Source organism: Microtus oregoni, unplaced genomic scaffold (assembly GCF_018167655.1).
Source record: "Microtus oregoni isolate MIOR12 unplaced genomic scaffold, Mior012 000005F_ref0000423, whole genome shotgun sequence".
Lineage (NCBI taxonomy): Eukaryota > Metazoa > Chordata > Mammalia > Rodentia > Cricetidae > Microtus > Microtus oregoni.
The window spans coordinates 58,895,190-58,917,741 of NW_024543064.1; the positions used below are offsets into that span (position 1 = coordinate 58,895,190).

General features: G+C 41.8%; 2 protein-coding genes across 3 annotated transcripts in view; one reads left to right on the top strand and one right to left on the bottom strand.

Moving 5' to 3' along the window:
* The window catches only part of Hacd4 (3-hydroxyacyl-CoA dehydratase 4), a 28,241-nt gene extending 23,016 nt beyond the window's left edge, over positions 1–5,225 (top strand). The window contains exon 7 of one of the 2 annotated variants that reach the window (XM_041651623.1): positions 1,846–5,225. In XM_041651623.1, the coding sequence (XP_041507557.1) occupies positions 1,846–1,928 (83 nt within the window). In that variant the 3' untranslated portion in view covers positions 1,929–5,225. The remainder of the gene's footprint in view (positions 1–1,845) is intronic. The other variant, XM_041651622.1, reaches the window with a different exon arrangement.
* A 12-nt stretch (positions 5,226–5,237) lies between these two features.
* Positions 5,238–22,552, bottom strand: part of Focad (focadhesin) — a 286,838-nt gene continuing 269,523 nt past the window's right edge. Inside the window, exons 36-44 of the mRNA XM_041651620.1 lie at positions 22,389–22,517; positions 19,838–19,953; positions 16,759–17,019; positions 15,992–16,081; positions 13,287–13,464; positions 11,582–11,679; positions 9,398–9,649; positions 7,354–7,429; positions 5,238–5,596 (exon numbers count right to left, since the gene is read on the bottom strand). Of these exons, the coding sequence (XP_041507554.1) occupies positions 5,523–5,596; positions 7,354–7,429; positions 9,398–9,649; positions 11,582–11,679; positions 13,287–13,464; positions 15,992–16,081; positions 16,759–17,019; positions 19,838–19,953; positions 22,389–22,517 (1,274 nt within the window). The 3' untranslated portion in view covers positions 5,238–5,522. The remainder of the gene's footprint in view (positions 5,597–7,353; positions 7,430–9,397; positions 9,650–11,581; positions 11,680–13,286; positions 13,465–15,991; positions 16,082–16,758; positions 17,020–19,837; positions 19,954–22,388; positions 22,518–22,552) is intronic.

A 22,552-nucleotide genomic window follows, 5' to 3' on the forward strand; every position in this document is an offset into this window, starting at 1 on the left:
GAACAAGAGATACACATGCAAAAGACTGACACATGACCTGACCCTCACCTTACACAGAAAGAATTCAAAACTATCAAATACTTTAATGTAAAACCCGAAACTCTGAAAGTACCAGTGGAAGACTTCAAAAATATGGTACACATGATAATTTGTTGAATAAGATGTCAAGAGCTCAGGAAACATGAGGAAGAATTAATGAGATTAATGAAATGAATTAAATTAGAAAGCTTCTACACAGCAGACCAAATAAAAGAGCAAAGGGACAACATACAGAGAGGAAGAGAACTGTCGCCAGCTACTCAGGAGATACAGAGACCTTAAAAATTTTAATACGAAATAAGTAATACAAATAGGAAATGTGTTTGTGATTTGAGTAGACTTATAAAGGATATGTTTAAACAGTCAATTACTATGAAAAATATGTTTCCTTTTACTAACCATCAGGGAAACACAATCGGTGAGCTATCATTTCAGCCCAGGCAGACTGGCGGTTACCAATCAAACAACAACAAAAACAAATGCTAGTGAGGATGTGGAGAAAAAGAAACTACTACGGTTGTGGGGAATGCAAATTAGTGTGGCTACAACTGCAGCAGTGTGGAAGTTCTGCAAAAAATCTAAAAATAGAGCTACAGTACGACCCAGCTGCCCCTCAGAGGACAGAGGAAGTAAAGCCAGCAGCCCGCGAGAGAAGGCATACCCGTGATATTTGTGGCACTATTTACAACAGAAAGATAAGGAACCAGCCCACGAGTATGCCCACATGGATGGATAGAGAAAATATCGTGCTTGATCACACAGTGGGACACTTAGCAAGCAAGAATAATTCCTGTTATTCTAGGACACTGGATGGAAATAGAGGGCATGTTAGCAAACCAGAATGTTCTCTCTTACATGTGAAAATTTAAAAATTGACATGATACTTGAATTGTGATTATGAGGGGCTTGAAGAATGCCAGAAGGGAGGTGAGATTTGATCATTGCATGTCACGTGTTATGTGTGGAAATAACCACACCGAACCCACTAATATACTACAGTAATGTATGTAGGAGATATGCAATCAAAGAGTGGAGCTACTTAAGAGTAATTTAATCAAATGTAGTGTGGGCTAATAAAAAATTATATCTGCACAAACTTACTAACATTGTTTTCCAAGAAACTGGGGAAAAGACTTCTATGGTTTACTCCACCCTTCACAGCTTATCAAGATACTAATCGTGTCCGCGAGGCAGCAGCTTCCAAGGGTAAGAATACCACACATGAATGAAGAAGAAAAGCGGACAGTTTAGAGGCAGCATGGAAAGCTACTAAAAAAGAGGGGGAGGGGCGGGCTAGCCTGCAGTAGAGTGAGTTGGACAGAAGAGTTTGCTTGCATTCCTTCTACATACAATCTGGATGGTTCTTTTTTTCTTTTTTTTTCTTTTTTCTTTATTTATTAAAGATTTCTGCCTCCTCCCCGCCACTGCCTCCCATTTCCCTCCCCCTCCCCCGGTCAAGTCCCCCTCCCTTGTCAGCCCAAAGAACAATCAGGGTTTCAACTGGCCCGGGTCTGAAAAATCATGGGATAAAACCGGACTCGCTGAACATAGCGGACAGTGAGGACTACTGAGAACTCAAGAACAATGGCAATGGGTTTTTGATCCTACTGCACGTACTGGCTTTGTGGGAGCCTAGGCAGTTTGGATGTTCACCTTACTAGACCTGGATGGTTCTTCATTGCTCTTCTTGAGCCTCCCTTGCAACTTTGTAGCTTCCAGAATGCAAGCAGCCCCCTGCCTGTGTCCTAAAACCACAGATCTTTTCAAAGGAATGGTTAACCCACCTCACTTCCTTTTGCACCGTAGGAATGTATTTCACCTACAGCCATCTTTACACAGAAAGAAAAGATGTCCTCAGAGTCTTCTCTGTCAAACAGAAGAAAATGTGAGGCTTTGTTCCTGACCATCACACAAGAGAGAAGACGGGCTGCTGGGTCACCCTGCAGCAGATACAACCCTGGGCATATGCTAGAGAAAGAGAACTGAGAACTCGACAACAATCTTTTACATGGATTCCTGCAGGCACCACATATTCTGTTCTGCCTCGACCGTGCCTTACGAACACATCTTCCACAGGCACAGCACACCTTGCTGCACCAGATCTGTGGACTTCACACAGTGTGAGGTCTAAATGTTTCTGTGTGAAGTTGATGAGAAATAGATTCAGTGGAGTAAGCTCAATTGACTTGAGAAACCAATTGATTAACTTCTGCAATCACAACTAGCAGATTTATAGGAAGGGAACGCTGTAAAGTATCCTCTTTAATCCTAGGATAACATACTCTACAGACAAATGCCACCACCCTTAGAGCCAAGCAGTTTGAGCATTATGTATACTTAGATACCTATAGACAAATGCCCTCCCTACCTTTAGAGCCAAGCAGCTTGAGCATTACGTATACTTAGATACTCTACAGACAAATGCCTCGGCCCTTAGAGCCAAGCAGCTTGAGCATTATGTATACTTAGATACCTATCAAATATCTTCTGTGTCTTAGCTCAGGCTGCTGGTGTGTCACAAAGTGCACCCCCCACCCCCAGGGCTTAGTTGTCAAAACAACAGAAATTTATGTTTTACAGTTCTAGAGGCTTGGACATCCAAGAGCAAGATGCTAGCCAGTTCAGTAAGATTAGATGTGAACTGTAGATCTGATCAGCTGCTCTAACAGGAACACTGCCAGTTTGAGCTGTAGCTAACAGAAATAGGAAGAAAGTTGGACTTCTTGGAACTTGAACTCTTTGATATATCTCCAAAAGATACATTCTGATCCTGTATCAAAGATGATCAGAGTTGCCCCCTAAGTTACACAGGGGCAACTTATTAGCCCTAATTTGTATGATGATGAGTTCCCTAAGAAAAATGGGGCTTCCACTCCAGATGTCTTTTCTTCCTCAGCTTTGACTACAATCACCTTTACCAAACCCTAAAAGGTGACATTAGCATCTTAAAACTCTTCCATCTTCTACTTAATGTTAACATTACTAATTCAAGTCATAAAATTTTTTTAGCAGCCCCTTGGATACCATGGGGCTATTAAATTATGACTGTAACATGATTTTAGACAATTGCATGGATACCCACATCTTTGCCAAATGCACACTTTCCAAATCCAACCTGTGTTTGGATACTTCTTGAGGCACAATGTAGCTTTAGCCCTACACTGGTGCATCCCCAAATACTATTCGTCTTGGCAACTCCTGTTTTCAAAGGCTGACAAGAGAGGACTTGAAACCAAGACTCCTTTGTATAGTTAAGAACATGGTCTAAAAAAGAAACAGCAGCTTGCTTGTGTCAAACAAAGTGGAGCAACGTGATAGAACAATTTAACACTTATTTGGGGGTCATACAGGTAACCAGGAGGGAGGCTATTATTTCGTTAGCATACCTTTGAGTTTAATCTTTAGAGTTACCAATTTAGAATCCTTAGAGGTCCATAGGCAGAAAACCTCATGACTTCCATCCATGACTGATCAAAACAGAAAGGACGAGGAAAGAGGAGACTGAGGATTATTCTATTTCCTTCTTTTTGTAAACTTCTGTTTTCTTGTGAAGGACAGGAGGAAATACCAGGTTTGAAAAGAAATCAGGCTGAAAAGACACGAGAAATCTGAAATTTGAAGTCTAGGCAGATTCTTCCTTTCCTTGGCATCAGCAAATGCTTGGTTGCTGATTCACGATGTCTCCAGTGCCCACTTCCTCTTCAGGGCTCAGTCTCCTGTGTTTCCAAGGTACCCTGGAATCCACAGCTCTTTAATGCATGCAGACACACTTGGTTTGCTCCACTAGGCTCAAACTTCCCAGTGCCAAAAGCCTGGTGTTTCTCTTAGCAGATCTGCACCTTAAAGTGGGAGCCAAGGTGTCTGATGCAGTAGCAATAGCTTTGGATCTAGGCTTTAGGACCTTGCTTTTAGGTAAAACACTCCCACTTACTAAATATTTTTTGCTCCATCTTAAAATAGAAAACAGTATTCCCTGGGCATTGTTGCAAGACTTCAAACAAGCTAAGCCAAATGAAAAGTCTAGTGTACTGACTGTCTGGCACCCAATAGTAAATGCTAGATGTCTTTCAGTCTCTATTACACATGGGACGAGAAAAAGGCTGTATAAATCACTTCTTTCTCGCTTGTCTTAAACTTATTTCCTTGTAGTCTATTTTGTAAAGAAATTATATATCTGGAAAATAAAATTAGTAATGCTACTTTGAACGTGCCAGGTGCACTTTGGGACGAGAAGGTATGTGCCACCTGTGAGTAGTAGAAGTTGTGTGGTGTTTGTGAAGCCCCAGTCATGGTGCATGGCAGATACGAAAGCACCTGGTGTTCAGTGTCATGACTTCTTCACAATGATTACCTATTTTTACATTTATATGACTAGTTGCAGACTGAGCCCATGTGAAGTCACGATAATTAGGACAAAATTAAAATGCTGCCTGAGTTTCTAGCCACTGCAGTAGCTGAGACTGTGATATCTCTCAAACCTTTAGGCCATGGATCACTCTGGTGAAGGGAGCAGGATTTATAAAAAGGGTGATCTCCTGAGGACCCAGCTATCCGTTTTTGCTTGCCTAACAGCCTATCATCTTTCTCCTGTGGAAACTTAGGTCAGGTGGTTTGCTGGGGCTCCCTCCCCTGTGACTTAGGCCTTGTCACCGAGTGTATCCCACCTGCCAGTGACCAGATACTTGTTCAGAGCGTTACATGACTTCTAGCGTCCTCACGGTGCTGCTTCTCCCATGGCTGTGGGGAAAAGAACCTTTCTGTGCCTTTGAGGTTGCTGTCAGACACCTTGTCAAGTAGGATGCACCATCTCCAGAGGAATGGATCAGCATCACGGGATTCATCACACCTACCTTGGATTTCTTTGTGAACTCACAGTCTCCTTTGCGGCTACTGCTACTGTGAAGCGGATACCTTCACTTGGACGCATGACAACCAAGCACAGGAGTTACACCTGTCACTGAGAAACCTAACCTGGGTACCAGTGGGTGTCATGCCTAGCGATCTGAATGTGCCTAGCAGTTCTCTTAAGTGTGTTTTAGCAGCAAGGATAAAAATCTGTCTAACCCACTGACTCAGTGGTTTCTTCTGTGGCTAACAAGGAAAATAGATCATCATACCCTTGACACCTCTATGGTTCACTTTCACAGGCAAACCACAGACTTAAAAATAAAGGTTGCATTACACAAATTTCATAAAATTATTTTACTAGAATTTAAGGGAGAAAAAAATATAATTCAGTTTTCACAAAGAAAAGGAATTTTTTACAATGAACTCAGGTCACACAGAAGTCATGTTCCTATTTCTGCTTCAAATACCCAGAGTACCCGAGTAAGGCACCCCTTTTCAGACCACAGTATGAAGCCACCTTCTCGTGGTTTTTAACTGAGAGGATTAGTTCTCACCAATCTCAGACACCAGTCCCGAAAACCTTCTGTCTCTCTGGTCTGTCTCATTCAGTGGGGATGCTGCTGGCTCCTGGGATGTCACCAACCATATGCTCTGGTCCATACAGCCTTCTTCTTAAACTCCGGCAGAACTCGCAAGGACAAGAGGGTAGCTAGGAGGACAAGAGAGCATACAGATGCATCTGACAGAGCTATGCTGGGTCTCAAAAGGTCATGTTATCAAAGGTGTCAGAGCAGAGCTTGGCACTTCCCCACCCAACTAGTCTTCAAGACTAACAATGATTCCCCTCAAATCTTGGCAGAATTTAGAATTTTTATAGTACCCCCCCCCCAAAAAAAAACCACCACAGGTTTTACAGACTGCAAAGGTAATTGGCATTTTTTTTTTCTTTTTTGAAAGTTAGCCTATAATCAGTAAATAGGAAAGTCTGCAAAACTATAGATTTTTGGCATGCTAATGATACTGTTTTTCTTAATGCATTACTATTTGCATGAGTATGTTCCCTTTGTAACAATTTACTTTAAATTTGTGTTCTTTTATACATGAACACAATTATCTTCATTAAATGCTTAAAAAAAAACTTACACACCTATAATAAGGCTGAGTTCATGTGCTCAATGAAGCAAGTATACCACACTAAATTTTACGTGGACCTATGTCTGTAAGGTATGTATTTCCTACTGTGTTAAGGGACCCAAGAAGCCATTTGAAGTAGAGAAATTCAGAATTATATCTTTTAGTAATTAGTACATACTTCTTGTCTTATTCTAGCATATTAATATATTCAGATATTATTTAAAAGGAGAGAAAGCGAAGGAATGTAGGGCACCCAGGTCAATCCAGTAAGCCAATGACTTTGTGATCTAGTAAAAGTGTGATTCCTTAAGCCAAGTGATGTCTTTATTGATATCAGTTGTTAGCTTTGTAACTGCAGCATATGTTTGAATCAATCACCAGCCCAGACTCCCTGCAGCACACAGACAGAGGGACTCTTATTGCCAGCTCCCTAGGAATGGATAAAGTGAAATATCTTCATCACAGCCCTGACTTGCAATGAAGCCCTGTGCTGTATGAGAACCACATTAGGCACTGACCCCCATCTGCATGCTTCCCGTTCACCCATAATTCTTGGTTGTTTAGTAATAATATTATTATACCTTCCTTAAAGTAAAATATGAGTATATTCCAAGCTAGATAATCACCACAGGGTAGGCTAATGGAACGGCAATTCTCGGTGCAATCCATGTCTTGTGACATTGCAGTGGCCACTGGCTATGTCCAGAACCCAGGACATAGGTGACAAGTTCAAGCTATCTCAGATCAGGAGACTGATAGCCAAATCATACCTCGTGTCTGAGTTTAGGGCTCTATAAAACTTTCAGAAAGATCTTCTACACTTGGGGTTTCCTACAGTCATAGTGTGGCAGTCCATGGAGAAGTATAAAACAGGGAAACCCTGGATGCCTAGTTCCCTAAGCAGCACCGACTATTACTAGAAGCCAGTGTAAGAATTCATTTTAGAATTTAAAAATAATGCTAAACCACGAAAGGTGAAATCAGAACTGTCTACTGCACTCTCTCAGCTGTTCCAGATCACAAAGATGCTGAGTCCTAGGAAGGCATCAAAGCTGTCTCCAAAACTCTGTCTGAATTTCTGCTCACTGTATTTTTACTTTCTTGAATTTTATAAATTTTAACTATTTTACTATTGTAATAAAATACCTGGTACACTTATCTAAAAGTTAAGTTTAAAGGCACTAATCCTCCTTTTTAACCCATTTTTCTGACTTGCAAGGTCACATTAAGGACATTTTTTTGAAACCATGTATCCAACTATGCTCTTCCACATCACAGCCAGCAATGGGTGGTTTACCACATGTTGGGCATAAAGCATGAAGTAATTAATACCTTTCAAAAGATCCTTAGACTTTGCTGCAAAGGTTGCGTTAGGAATTTCCATGATGCTAAACAGCCAGTCAATGAACTAGGGTGAAAAAGAACATTGTTAGTGACGGACTCCCACCATCAGCTTGAGATCAGTGGTCTGCAGACATGAGAAGAAGGGCAACAGTCTTCTAGCAGTTCCTGCTGAGGCTGGAGTAGAAGAAATGAGACGGGAAGTAAGACCAACACTGAAGGGTGGAGGGGTACAGAGGTGAGACAGGGCCAAAAACACAGCTCCCAAACCAAAAGGCCTCACCAAGTCTAAACCATTTCCCCTACAGATATAAGTGAGCTAGGCGTGGGCTTAGAGGACTCTGTTTATCATTAACATTATCTGTAGTCACCCTGAGAGGCTGCCAGGTTAGTGACCTTGCCCAAGCCACCTCCCTCTGAACAGCAGAGTCAAGATTTGAGCCTAGCTACACCTGGCTGCAAAGCTATTTTTTGTCCATCATGCTACCTCTCACTGGTTCCATATGCATTTTGGCTATGGATAATAGGCTCATAAAATTTCCTTCCTCAGCTTGTCTAATAACTTACTAGCAGACAAATAATCACTACAAATATATAATAAACTTAAGATGTCTATCCTTTATCTAAAGCAAACAGTGTCCCAGTCTGGAAATAACAGAAGAGACTACACTTATTTTGGTGTACCAAATACAGTGAGCACTTATTTGGTAGAACAAAACCTGCAAAGCTTGGGGCAGCCTCCTAATCTTATCTGACTTAACTATGAAAGGCCTTTCAGCTGAGACGCTCAGTGCAGGTTAGGCGTAGCTAAGGCCGGGTTCATGGTTCAGAATGCTTTTAAGGATTAATGTTCATATCTTAAAAATAAGCAACAAATCATTAGCTTAAAGCTTTCAACATCATAAAAATCAAGTTTTGATCAAATGGGATTCAAAAAAGGATCTTCCAATTAGTTGTATTAAAGACGGGATGGAGCCAGATAAAGCCAAGCAAAGGAGACAATGTTCCTATGTGTTCTGCTGAGTTTGCACACTGGAGGACTAAATCCCAAAGTGCTTCCTATGACACAGGCTTTCCTGAGGTCAGAGGTGATGGGATAGGGCTGTAATAAAACCCTGATCAGGCTCTTGAACAGGCCAGCTATGGCAGGTACACATAGTGGCTCTGTGAGATAAAATAAGCCAAATGGAAGCTGGCAGTGGTGCACACCTTTAATCAAAGCACCTGCAAGGCACAGGCAGGCGGATCTCTGTGAGTTCGCCGCCAGCCTGGTCTACAGAGCAAGTGCCAGGACAGGCTCCAAAGCTTTACGAGAAACCCTGCCTCAAAAAAAAAAAAAAAAAAAAAAAAAAAAAGAAGGAAAAGAAAAAGGAATAAAGCCGGGTGGTGGTGGCACACACCTTTAATCTCAGCACCTGGGAGGCAGAGGCAGGCGGATCTCTGGGAGTTCAAAGCCAGTCTGGTCTACAAGAGTTGGTTCCAGGACAGGCTCCAAAGCTACAGAGAAACCCTGTCTCAAAGTAAAAAAAAAAAAAAAAAAAAAAGAAATAAGCCAAATGGGCCCTTTGCTGTGTTACGGTAAGAGAGCTACTCACTCTAGACCTACACTTCCTCTAGAATGTTCTGAGCTTCCCCTGGACATGCGTCTATCTCTTTTCCACACAGCAAACCATCCCAAATCTTGATTTCATCTGCCTGACTTCAAGGACTGGAGGTAAAAGCATCCTTTCCACCTAGGACCAAGAGCGCGTGTGCCCTCAATAATGAATGGAGACACAGGCTTTATCTCTAGCTGCCCCTCACCATAAATGAGTTGCTGCTGCTGTTGCTGTTGCTGTTGTCTCTAGACAACAGATACCATGAGCCTGTGCTGGCCTTGGTCTGCAGGACATGGCATAAAGTGATACTTGGGGCTATGTATGAAAGCCTTTGGTGCGATCCAAGCTTTATTTAATTCCCACTTCCATCCTACAGCAGTGAGAGCTGGAGACAAAAGCCTGCCTGCCCTGCTAAGCAGACAGCTGCCACCCCTCACCTTCTGGGTCTGTTCCTTCCACGGCTCTTTCTGTAGCAGCAGTAGCATGCTACTGGGAAGGGAAGTGAGAACCTCCTGCATGGTCACTCTATGCATCGGACTCCTGCCAAGCAAGGCTGTTGCTGGCCCACTAGCACCATTCTCCCAATGCCATGGCAACCAACTGGCACTGAGGCCAAGGAGAAGTGGGGCCTCATGGTCTGCCCACACCATCACCGCAGCTGCAAATATCAGCAGCAAGAAGTCCAAAGCCTGTTAAGGAAACAGAAGTAACATGAGCTCATGTTCTATTCGGAGTGATACAGGTTCACGAACAAAGCCTCCACCGTGATGCAAGGCCGTCTTCCCCTTCTCTCACCACTGCCCCAGAAGAGGAACTACCCTCAACAGCAAACTCAGCTCCACGCTGACTGCAGAGCCTCACTGTGCTTCGGAAGGTTCCTTGACTTTCCCATTTGCAAGGTGGATCATTCCTCCAGCACTTCAGGAGAAATATACTTTATTCTTAATCATATCAAGATCTAAATACGTCACCATTTCTGGTGTTTTAAAGAGCTATATAAACTTAAGAAAGATATTTATTATATGGACAAAACTGATTTTTAAGAATATGAAACATTCGATGTTATTTTTAAACAATAAAAAGTTTATCTTTAGGCATTTAAAAAAAATCTGTCTGGAATCTATCCGCCTTCAGACTACATTAGATACTTGTAAAAAACTTAGACATGGTAATGGGGACACTTCCAAGATGCTGAATTACTGTGATTTCAATTATACTTTAACCAGCTAATTTGCATGCTAAGTATTTTGAGATTTTTGTAAGATAACAGAAAGTTAATAAAAGCTCAGGAAGTAAGAAAGAGACTGCATTAGCTGAAAAAGTTTTTTTAAAAGTATTTTTCAGTCTCTCAAGATCCAAACTGATGAATTAAAATTTTAATAAATTCAGGTGGTACATGCCTCTAATCCCAGCACTCAGGAGGGAGAGGCAGATGAATTTTTGTAAATTTTGAGGCCAGCCTGGTCTAAATAGTGAATTCCAGGACAGTCAGGGCCACACAGAGAAATCGTGTCTCAAAAAACAAGCAAAAAATTAATAACTTCAAAAAGACACACAACTCTTTAGACAAATGGTACAGGATTTCAAAGAACATATCAGGCTATTTAAATTATTCTCAACCAAGAAGAATGCCTCCAAGGAAAATTTAGAAGAAAAAGTAGGGAAAGAGCTATGTTTGTCTTATTGGGTGTTTTTACAACTACCCATTACAAGAGGCCTTTTCTTTGGGGGTATCATAGGTCATGTTGAAGATGTGATGAAATCCTACTCCACATGCTGCATGCAGGTGTTGGCACACACTTCAGGAATCTCTTTATCCTAGGTATTTTCAGTCACGTGAGAGAAGAGGTCTGAGCCTGGCATTCCCCCACAAACTGTATGAGAACCCTCTTTCTAACTAGAGGTCTTCTGAATCAAAGAACATGTTTTGTTAAAAGTATTTCTTGCCAGAGTGGGGTGGAGGGGGGCACCCCTTTAATCCCAGCACTCAGGACACAGAGGCAGACAGATCCCTGAGTTTGAGGCCAGCCTGGTCTACAGAGTGAGTTCTGGAATGGCCAAAAAAATCTCAAAAGACAGTACTGAGAATCTCCAGAAACATGGCAAGAGTCATTGCTTCCTTGTGACATTTCCAGTGTTTCTCCTAACAAACAGAAGAAAAGCTGTGAGAATGTGCTTGATATTGGGTCTTGGGTGACCCCAAAGACTTCCAGCCTGAGTCCCCAATAGTCCTACCCTATTGGAAGGTAGGAGACCCTGTGGAGAGTGTGTTCTATATTGAGTCTTGGGTGACCACAGAGGCCCTGGCTTCCAGGTTGAGCAGGAGACCCCGTGGAGGTGGTAACTAGTGGGAGATCTTTGTGTGTGTGTGGGGGGATGACCTGAAAGAACTATGGGTCTGAGATCTGGGTCAGCAATACTCTCCTTCCATGATGTGTCACTTCACAGGTTCAAAGCTATGGGATCTGTGGATCCTGTGCGAGAACCAAATGAATGTTTTCACTTTGTGAGCTGATAACCTCACGTATTTGTTATAGCAGTGAAGACAGCTACTGAGTCTTTTTTGGGAAAGAAAATATAAATTTTACATTTTAAGGTAAGTCCGCTGCTTCTCTATGTACCTCATGGAGAGCCACACTCTGGTCAGACGCTGGTTGGTACCCAAGGTTCCTCATGTAACCCATCAGCTCCAGGAGCCACTCCAGTCTCTTCAACACGCCTGAAACACATCAGCAGTAACCATCATCATTGTAAGATGCAGTGCTAGAGATGTCACTGCCCCTGGCATTCAGGAGAAATCTGGACTGCAATAGGCAGTAACACTGCATCGTGGTACTTAGCTGTTTTATAGTCTTCCTCTGCTCTCCTGTTCTCAATACAGCAGAGTAATAGAAGCCTGTCCCAAAGACATAAAAAAAGAAACACCAGCCAGCCACGGTAGGGAAACTGGAGAAGAAATATCAGTATAGACGTTGATAAATGATCTTTTTTGTTTTTAAATGAGGGTTTCCAGCACAGGAAAAACTACTTAGGGAGGTCCTAAGGACTTAGTGAGAGGAAAGGAGAACTACTTTTGCAAGTAGGCTCATCGGAACCAAAAGCAACATCAGACAGACCCAGTTTATTCTAAGTATTTTTATCAATGTGAATGGGCCTGCCAGGAAAGCCTGATGATCTGAGCTTGATCTGTGGAACCTACAGTCAAAAAAAAGACCCACATACCCAGAGTTGTCCTCTAACCTCCACACATATACCATAGTGCACACGTGCAAACACACACACACACACACACACACACACACACACACACACACGTGCACGCAAATAATACATAAAATATATTTACTTAAATTAAGAAAGGTCATGTTTTTAGTACTTAGACACTAAGGCAAATAAGCAAACTACACAATCGCAATGTATCAACTGACCTAATAAACATCCAGCCAAGGTCAGAGATGCCAAGAGCAAGTTCCATTGTCAGGAGGCTCTTACAGTCCAATGTCTAAAATTCTCTGTAAGTAAAACATGCGGGCATGGCAGTGCACACCTTTAATCCTAACACTTAGATCTCTTTGAGTAAAAAAAAAGAAAGAAAAAGAAAGAAAGAAAGAAAGAAAGAAAGCAAGCCTGGGAAGTCTTTTCACATAGACTACTTAATTTTGCTTGTTTCCCTTTATGACTCTTAATTAAATAGACCCCCCCCCCCAAAAAAATAAAACATTTTCTATCATCAGGCAGAATCAATTCCCATCTGTGTATTCAGAAAAGTAACGTAAAATTGAGAGAAGCAACGTTAGTGTTTGTGTCCATGAGGGTCTAGAGCAGTGGTTCTCAGCCTTCCTAATGATGTGACCCTTGAATACAGTTCCTCATGTTGTGCTGACCCCCAACAATAAAACTATTTTCACTGCTACTTCACAACTGTAATTATGCCACCGTTATGAATTGTAATATAAATATCTGATATGTAGGATATATCATATGTGACCCCTGTGAAAGGGGTACTTGACCCTCAAAAGGGTTGCAACCCTGGTTGAGGACCTGGTCTAGAGGAACACAAACAATATGAAAATCTTCAAAAGAATTCATTCCTATATCCAAGAAATAGATGGTGTGAGCCACAACTTATCATCCACTCAAGACACCATTCATCTGGGGGAAGGCCCAAACCGCCTTCAGCAAACAAACTAGTTTTTCTGTTCCACAGTATCTTTACTGATCATTTGGGAATTTCACATCACAAACCCTGAGCACACAAGTTAGCTTTTAAGTTGAGGAGACGCATGCAGTGGAAGAGAGACAGCAGGCCACTGTTTCTGTCCTCACCTGTGTTGGCATGGCTCACAATGCGTGCCTGGTAAAGGCAGTGCAGAATCATCCAGGCCAGAGTCTGTTTCTCATGGTGCCGCATGGCAGCCGTGATCAGATCCATTAGGCTCATCAAGGGGAGTCGGCCTTGAGAGACCAAGTACAATTTGACAAAGGCAGCCTTTTCTATGTTGTCCTGGAGAGGGGGTGGGGGGACGACAATTGTTCAGTTATTTGTAAGTCAGCAGAACCTCAAGGCAGAGGCAGTCAGGAACCGTGAGCTCGATGTTATTTTCTATCCATTGTCTATTGCAGAGCCTAGCTGCCTGCGCATGCAGGAGAGAGCTGCGATGCCATATTTTTGTCTTTTCATGAAAACCATGATTGTGTTTAGAGGTGGGCAAGTAAGCATACACAATAATAATATAACACATGCTATCCTTACCATGTTCCAAATACCAATTTAAACACTTAATATGTATTTAGTGCAGCAATTTTAAAAATATGACACAGAATTCTGGAGGGTTTTTTTTTTTTTTTTTTTGAGACAGGGTTTCTTTGTGTAATAGCCCTAGCTGTCATGGAACTAGCTCTTGCAGACCAGGCTGGCCTCGAACTCACAGAGATCCACCTGCCTTGGCCTCCCATGTGCTGGGATTAAAGGCATGTGCCACCACCGCCCAGTTGCCCATTTCATTTTTAATACTGCTTATTTTTTAAATTCATTTATGAGGTACATGAGACGTAGATCAGAGGCTAAAAGCATCTGCTATTCTTCCAGACACCATTACAAGTCCCAGCACTCACACGGTGGTTTACAACCACCTATAACTCCAGTCCTAAGGGATCTGACACTCTTCTGGCTTCTATGGGCACCAGGCACACACATGATACACAGATTATAGACACAGATAAAACACCTCTCTATATAAAATAAATAAATTGAGATTGCAGTTACACTTATGTAAACAATAAAAAACCAACCAGGAAGACATGCATAAAGATTCCGCTATGTTCCCCACCTAGTGTCATAGTTGGATCAAGGAGAAACGCTGGTAAAGCCGAGTTGAGAGCTGAAACAGTTCTATATGGGGCACTAATTCCTTGAAGGAATGATGACAAACTCTGGCTATTTTAACTGCCTACTAGATAGACTATTTTATTAAAAACTTAAAGAAATGAGCCCATCACACCAAGAAAAATACTTCATAGTATTTATGCCAATAGTTAAATCTTCTAATAAAAATTAAATTTTCAGGAAAAAAACTTGCCTATTTCTTTGAGTCTGAGAACTTCCCTGTATCTAGAGTGCTTTTCTGATACGATTTCTGAGGATCATAATAAATATGATGTTTTCATATCATATAATAAAACATACCAACATTTAGACCTTCAAAACTTGATGAATCACCATTTTCCAAATGACCAGTGTATGGTGTCAGAAAATCATACATCTATCAGAGAGCTGACATTCAAAACAAACCAATGGATTTTAATGTCAGAGTAGGCAAACTTCTTTGGCATGGTTCTGAAGAACTACAAGCTATTTCAAAGAGACTACCAGCTGTTGACTTCTGGTGCATCCAGGAAGAATGTGGTGATAAGTAACTGCTGAAATCTTGCTTTGAGCTGGTACTGTTCCAAGAACTTATCATGGGCCAGGTCATCCAACTCTCAGGACAACCCTAAGAGGTAGGTGTGATTGTACCCATTTCACAGACAGGGAGATTAAGAGGTTAGGTAACTTAACCCAGACCACACTGCTCATAAGATGCAGATCTGGATTTCACTCAACAGAGTGAGACTCTAGACTCATTCTTAACACTTCCCTGAACAGCTTCTCTCTGTTTAAAATAAGCAAATCTCCAAAACGCTGAGAGCCAAACACTCTGTAATAGTGGTTCTTAATCTTAGAATGCTCCAGAACTGCCTGGTTGGGAGACTATTCAAATATAGACTGCTGGGCCCTACGGTCTCGAGTGGATCTTGAGAATCCCCATTTCTAGTCAGCACCAGGCCCAGAGACACCATGCTCAAAACCACTGCTGTGTCATGCAGCTATTGAAGCAGCTAACGGAACAAGCAAACCTGACAAGGCCAAGACAGCTACCAGCAACCGGGATGAGGGGCGCATGGCACTATATGGTATGAACGGTTATATTCAAATAAGTATGCCATTTGGAATGTATTTGTGTCAAAGGATTTGGTACTTACTTAGAACTCCAACTTCACAAAACATTTTGTATTTATTTTGCTATGTGAGTGGGTCTGGGGGCTACTTGTTTTACAAATGACTACTTTTTTGCATTATAAAAGGACAGTATCTAGTACCAAAAAAAAAAAAGTGAGACTTATTTGTTGATGCCTTCAACACACCAAGTTCATTGGTCAGAATATTCCCATTTTTTTGTGGGTATTACCTTGAAGACATTGTTCTATTCTCATTTTTGCCAAAAGATAATACAAAATATTCTTGACAAAGTCTAAGAAATTGTGTTAAAAGGTTATTCATTTATCTATCCATCTAGACAGTATGCATTAAACACAGATCACAACACCAGGCTGGCTACCAGACCTGACAAGTGATCGAGAAAGTCAGCTCCCTAAAATTATCCAGCAACAAGTTGGATGAAAAACTATATTCGGCCAAAAGGATATTGTAAACAACTCTTCAAGGGGAATTTCTGCCTCAATAATGAAATTGTGTAGATGGGCATTGTTACCTGGGTGATCTGGGAAAGCTGGTTGGCACCGTCATCCGTCATCTCCGAGAGGCACTTTGCTACACTGATGTACAGTTCGAGGTCACTTCTCTGACAAAGACAAATCTCAAACACGTCAAAATACAGTGGAAGATAAGAATATCACTTCAATTAATATTCTGAAGATTATTAGATTTTTTTTTATCCCCAGTAACAGTTGCCAATGAGATTCTAATGTTACCAGACCAAAACATATAGATAGTCTTTTCACAATTGAAAAATGTCTTCGCCATTGTTCTGGGTGTTCGCTTGGCTGGACTTTTTCTCCCTATCAGAATTCCATTATTCTAAGCAGATTTTACCCTGGTGGTGAAACTTTAGTGGGGAGGTCTGCAGTGGTATGGTAAGAGCTGACATGAAGCCCTATGAGAGACAGCGATAACTAAGTGATACGTAAATGATAATAAAGTGATGGTTTATGACAGATATGACAAATAAGGCACTGCCACCAAGGTGCACTGGCTAGGGATTTCTGGACTTACTCATCTTCCTCAGGCATCCGGTACAGCATTGGTTAACTCACCGCTAAGCTTGCTCAAAACTTTGTTTCTAAATACTCAACCTCAATTTAGATCTTGGAAGCAAACACACTCCTAGTGAAGAATGTGGTTATTTCTTGCTAGTCTTCCCACCCATATTCTTAAAACATTCCCCAGCCTGCTTGCCAAAATGACTTTCAAGAAGCCCAAGCATAAACTGTCAGGAATGTAAATATTTTTATTCTTTACCCGAATCCTATTTGGCAGAAGGTCAAAAATTCTCCCAGTAGCATCACAGAGCAGACTCCAGAGGTGGTGGGATGGGCTGGGCAGTTTCATGGCCTGGCTCAGACCCTGTAAGGCACTCAGGCACAACTCAGGATGACTAGGTGGGGAAGCTGCTTTAAAAACCACCACCATCAGGTTCTCAACAAAACTCTGGATCTGTTCATCAGAGACATGTTTTACCCACAGAGGCAACGATACCAGGAGGTATTTCTTGATATTCATCTGGAAGGGAAACAGAAGAAGTCAGACATAAACATGTCAGTCTGACTGTGTAGTGCTCCAAGTCTCTAGTCATCACTGAGTTGGAGAGAAGACAGATTAAAAGCTGTGGGTTACTTCTTTCTCCCTTATTTTCCCCATGGGTTCACAGTTCAAAGGGTCACCGACACTTGTAACTATAGCAACTCTAGCTGTTTCACTTACTTCTGATCCAGGGTGTCTCCTGTATACATGTAGGACCTGTCAATCCACTCAACTGAATCGCTGAATCGCTGAAACCCTTTCAGAGACGGGGACAAAATGCTACTTCGGAAAGTACGTCACAGTTGCTACTCTGATCTTTTCTTACTGTTTTGGGTTTTCTGTCTGTGGTGCTTGTATATGTGTTGCACATATATGTGGGTGTGCATGTGTACAGGGGTGTGTGCTGCAGGGCTTGAGGAAGCTAGGAGTCAACTGCAGGTGTTCTCCTCAATCACCCTCCATCTGAATTTTTCAGACAGGGTTTCTCACTGAACATAGAGCTTACCAATCGGATAGGCTAGCCGGCCAGTGTGCTTCTTGGATCCCCTGTCTCCACTTTCCCAGCACTGGTGTTTTACGCACACAATAGACCTGACTTAAATTTACATGGATGCTGGAGAGCTGGAGATCCAAACTTAGGTTGTTTGCTCACACAGCAAACATCTGACCAACTGACCTGTTTCACCAGTTTCTCCAATTCACTTTTAAAACCACGTTCTCTAGCAAGAGAAGCTGTCAATCTATTCAACTACCCTGCTTAACTGAAACCTCACATCTTTCAGAGTTGGGAATAGAATGCTACTTCTGAAAGCAAGTCATAACTGCTCTTCAGGTTTTTCTGTTATTTCTGTGATTTTCATGCACTATATGTATACATGTGTGTAGGTACACATGCAATGGTGTGGATGTACACCCACTGAGTATGCATGCTTGACTAAAACATCTCAGAGTGCATGAGAGGCAAGATGAGGCAGGACTAATTATTAGCTGTTACACGGCACCTAAACATTCTTAGAAACACAAGTTTTATAGTAATGGACAAGTATAGAAGAAGCAAGCTAGGAAAAAAGACAATGCAATCCTTCCAAGAGGTCCATTAAGGTGGCATGAGTTTTCTAAAGAGCACATCTTCAAGACTATTACAGTTCAGATCATGTTTACAATGATTAACATACACCCACAACCCAAAGCAGATGCCAAGAGCTGAGTAGGTCTAAATCAGAAATGGAAGGCCTACAGGAATTAGAGAAAATTCTAAGAATAGGCTGCTAGACACTTGGTTAAACAGGAAGAAAGAGTTCAGGGTAGAAAGCTTTGGAATCAGCCATACACTGGCTTCCCACGTATTACCCTCTGCAAATTTTACTCAAAATACATCTTAGTTTATCAGTCTATAAAGTGGAAATAATAATCTTCCCAGACCCAAAGTTTCAAAATATAATTTTATGCTAACAAATTTCTAAAATTTATGTGCAGTGTAAATGTACAGGGTAGCTGCATATATTAGCTCCTTGCAATTGTGACAGCATGCACAAGATCTACGTAAGTTCAAGCCAGACCAAATCCCAGCATGGAGAGAAGAGGGGAGCTGGGAAGAAAGCCCCGTTCTAGCTTAGGGACTACTGATAATCATCAGCTTCTACAAAGAGAGTTAGTTTTCTCTGTGAATGTGACTCCTGTAGGTATACTCTACTCCAGTGGAAGGTCACACTCTCAAGAGTATCTATCTGATCGGCATAAATTGGTCTCAGTGGACTTAAAGAGGAAAAGGATATAGAGTTGTGTCAGGAGGGAAGGAGGTAGATATGGAAGGAGCTGGATCACAGCACACTGTACAACATCCTCAAACAACTAATGAAATAATGTAAGAGAAAAGAGGGACAAAACTAGGGTCTGAGGAGATGCCCCAGCTGGTAAAGTGTGCGTTGTGCATGCACTTTCAATCTCTAGCACCCATGTGAGAAGGCATGTACTTTGCCTGTAATCCCAGGGCTGGGGAAGCAAAGAAAATAGGATTTCTGAGGCTTGCTGATCAGCCAGTTTAGCCAAATCACTGAGTTTCAGGTCCACTAAGAGACCCCGTCTCAAGAAATAAGAGGAGGAAGGAATTAAGGAAGGTGGGCAACACTGACTTTTGACCTCCACCCCCTGTGCTCCACATACCCCATGCACCTGAACATACATAAATATGTATACACATATACACCATATACACGCAGACGCAAAATTCCTCCTCATTATATATCTGTGAACACTTACTCTATTCTTATGTACCTGTGGCTAACGTCTGGAACATGCTCTCAGACTTTCACAAATACAAAATGGAAGGGTCACTTCTACCTTGAATCCTCAAGCAGAGATGTTCATTCCTCCAACTCCCTCCCCAGTGTCCCTCTTTGGATGCGGAGCCAGATCCTACCAGGCTTTCAATATTCCCCATAGTTGTACCCTACTCTAAGAAAGGGAGGGAGAAATGCAGGGAAGAGGCATTCAGTAAAGATGGATTTGTCTCTCTCTCTCCATACCCAGTGAGATATCCACACTATATTATTAAGCAAACTTGGTTCCAAAAGGAATGTTAGTATCTGTGACCATCCTCTTCAGTAACAAGAAGCAGTTAAAACAAATGGGAAGGGGAGAATTAGAGCCACGTCATCTTCTAGGCTACTGGCCAGCTAGACCAAGTATTCCTAAACTTGTTTCTATTCCTGACTCAGAGAGCGCACTCCAGGTGAGTGTGGCCATCTCCTAGAAGACTGGTCCCTGGCTATGCTCAGCACCTGGCACTACTACATACGCTCAGTCCATGGATCAGTGGTGGCATCACCCACAAGCCCAGCAGTGCAGCTGCGCTCTGCGATGACGGTGTCTGAGTCACAGCGATCTCAAGGCATAGCTGCTGGATCTCCTCACCTGAAAGACAAGAAAGGAAAATCCTTTCTGTAATATAGTGCTTGGCTCCCTGATTCAGAGTTAGGATTCAATGTCTGAATCAAGCCATCTACTTGGGCCACTTCTGCATATGACAGAATTCTTTCATCCAAGAGGTTCGAGAATTTTTGAGGAGGCAAAGAATGGTCCAGTGGAATCACAGTCCTAACTCTTGGGACTGCCAATGGCCTTAAACTACCTGGGGAAATTTCTCTGATAGCATCTACAGAAATCTGGACACTCAAATACTATTTAAAAATATGCGAAAATGCTAGCTACAAATCTCCTAGTGCCGCCTTCGCCTCCTTCTCCAGAATGTGTTCAGCACACAGGGAAATTTCTATCTGGTATACCAGTTAATTTTTTTGCCAACCTCACACAAACTAGAGTTCCACGACAAGAGCCCTCAACTGAGAAACTGCCTCTATCAAGCTGGCCTGTAGGTAAGTCTGTGAGGGATTTTCTTGATTAATGATTTATGTGGGAGGGTCCAGCTAACTGTGGGCAGTGTCACTCCTGGACAGCTACCCTGGGTGCTATACGAATGAAAGCTGAGTAAGCCATGAGGGAAAAGTCAATAAGTAGTAGTGTTCCTGTGGGCCTCACTTCTGTTCTAGACTCCAGGTTGCTACCTTTAGTTCCCTCAGTAATATATAGATAGATAGACAGACAGACAGACAGATACATACACACACATACATACATACATACATACATACACACACACATACATACATACATACACACACATACATACACACACATACATACATACACACATACATACACACACACATACATACACATACATACATACACACACATACATACATACATACACACACATACATACACACACATACATACATACATACACACACATACATACACACACATACATACACACACATACATACATACACACACATACATACATACATACATACATACAATATTGCCCTAAACTTTCTGGAGTCCGGATATCACACAGTGAGCTAATGGATTTGTAGGTACACAGATGGACTCTGTTTAAGTGTTATTGCTTTTATGCCCTGGTTCTTCTCTTTTAGAGTAAGAAAGTATTAAATTTGTGTTTAGTATTACAGAAACAGTTAGGAGACTTTGAATATTTTTTAAAGACTTTGAACTTTTAAAGTGTTTAAAACTTTTTAAAGGCTTAAAATCTTTTTTAAAGATTTATAAAGGTAGACTATGTTTTATATTATGATATTAACATGCGATCTTAGGGATAAACAAGAAAGTAAAGATAATGGCTTGACATACTTACTTGTGTAAGTAAACAAAAGACCTATAGTTTGGATTGTTTTTTGTTTGTTTGTTTTGTTTTGTCTTGTCCGCTCAACTCAAACTCCATCTAACAAGAAGGAGTATCTGAGGAATATGGGCATGTTTTGTGGGCATGTCAGTGGGACGGTTTCTTGACTGATGATTGATAGAGGAAGGCTCATTCTCCTGCGCACAGTGCCACCTGGGTAAGCGGTCTTGGGTTGTATAAGAAAGCAAGCCCGTAAGCAGCATTTTCCATGGCTTTCTGGTTCCGTCCGTGCCTTCAGGTTCCTGCCTTGGCTCTCATGCTGAGTTCCTGGCCCACAGAACTAACTATAAGATAATAAGAATGGTGATGATTGTGCTTCACCAGTACTAGAACCTAACAAGGCATCCGACACGGTGCTTCATCGAAACCTAGGGCTCGGTAAGTGCAGTCTGATTCCTATCAAACTAAGTTTGCATTACATGCCCAGCAATAAATACAACTCACAGAAGAGCTAGCTGGCTATTTTGTTTGTTCACTATTGTTATTGTGTTTGGTGGGTGTGGGTACATGTGTATACCGGTGTGCATATGGAGGCCAGAGATTAGCACCAAGTATTTTCCTCAATCCCTCTCCACCGTATTTATTTATTTTCTAGTTTCCTTGAAAGACAAGGCCTCTCCCTAAGCTCACAGCTTCCTGATTTGGTTAGGCTGGCTGGCCAGCAAGTATCTTCCTATGACCTTCCTATCTCTGCCTTCCCAGCAGTGGGATTGTGGGCACCGTCGCTGTACTTTGTTGACACGCTCATTTTATTTATTTATTTACCCATCTATCTATCTACCTATTTATTTATTTTTATGTAGGTGTGAGGGATATTAGTTCCTCATGCTTGCATAGTAAACATTATACTGACTAGGTTATTTCCCTTGTTCCTCAAGAGTTGTTTTTGAGGACTACATCTTTAGACCTCTTCCTCCCCACCCTCACCTATTACTCAGTGAAAGTAACTTGGTTATTGCACATAAGATATCAACCCACAATATACAATAAATATACTAGTCAACTGTGACACAAAATCTGCTTTTTAAATTCAGGTCAATCCTAAGGGCAAAACTTGAAAACCTAAAAAGTTGATATTTACCGAAGTTTAGCCTCATAAGTGGAGAGAGGAGCGCAGCCAAGTTTGCGGGAGGATACTGGTAGCTCTCCCCCACAGCTGCTATGGGTTTCATCACTACTTTGAGAAGGGAGGGAGGCACAGCTTCAGGACCTACAACAGAAAAGAAAAGAAATAGGAAAATACCT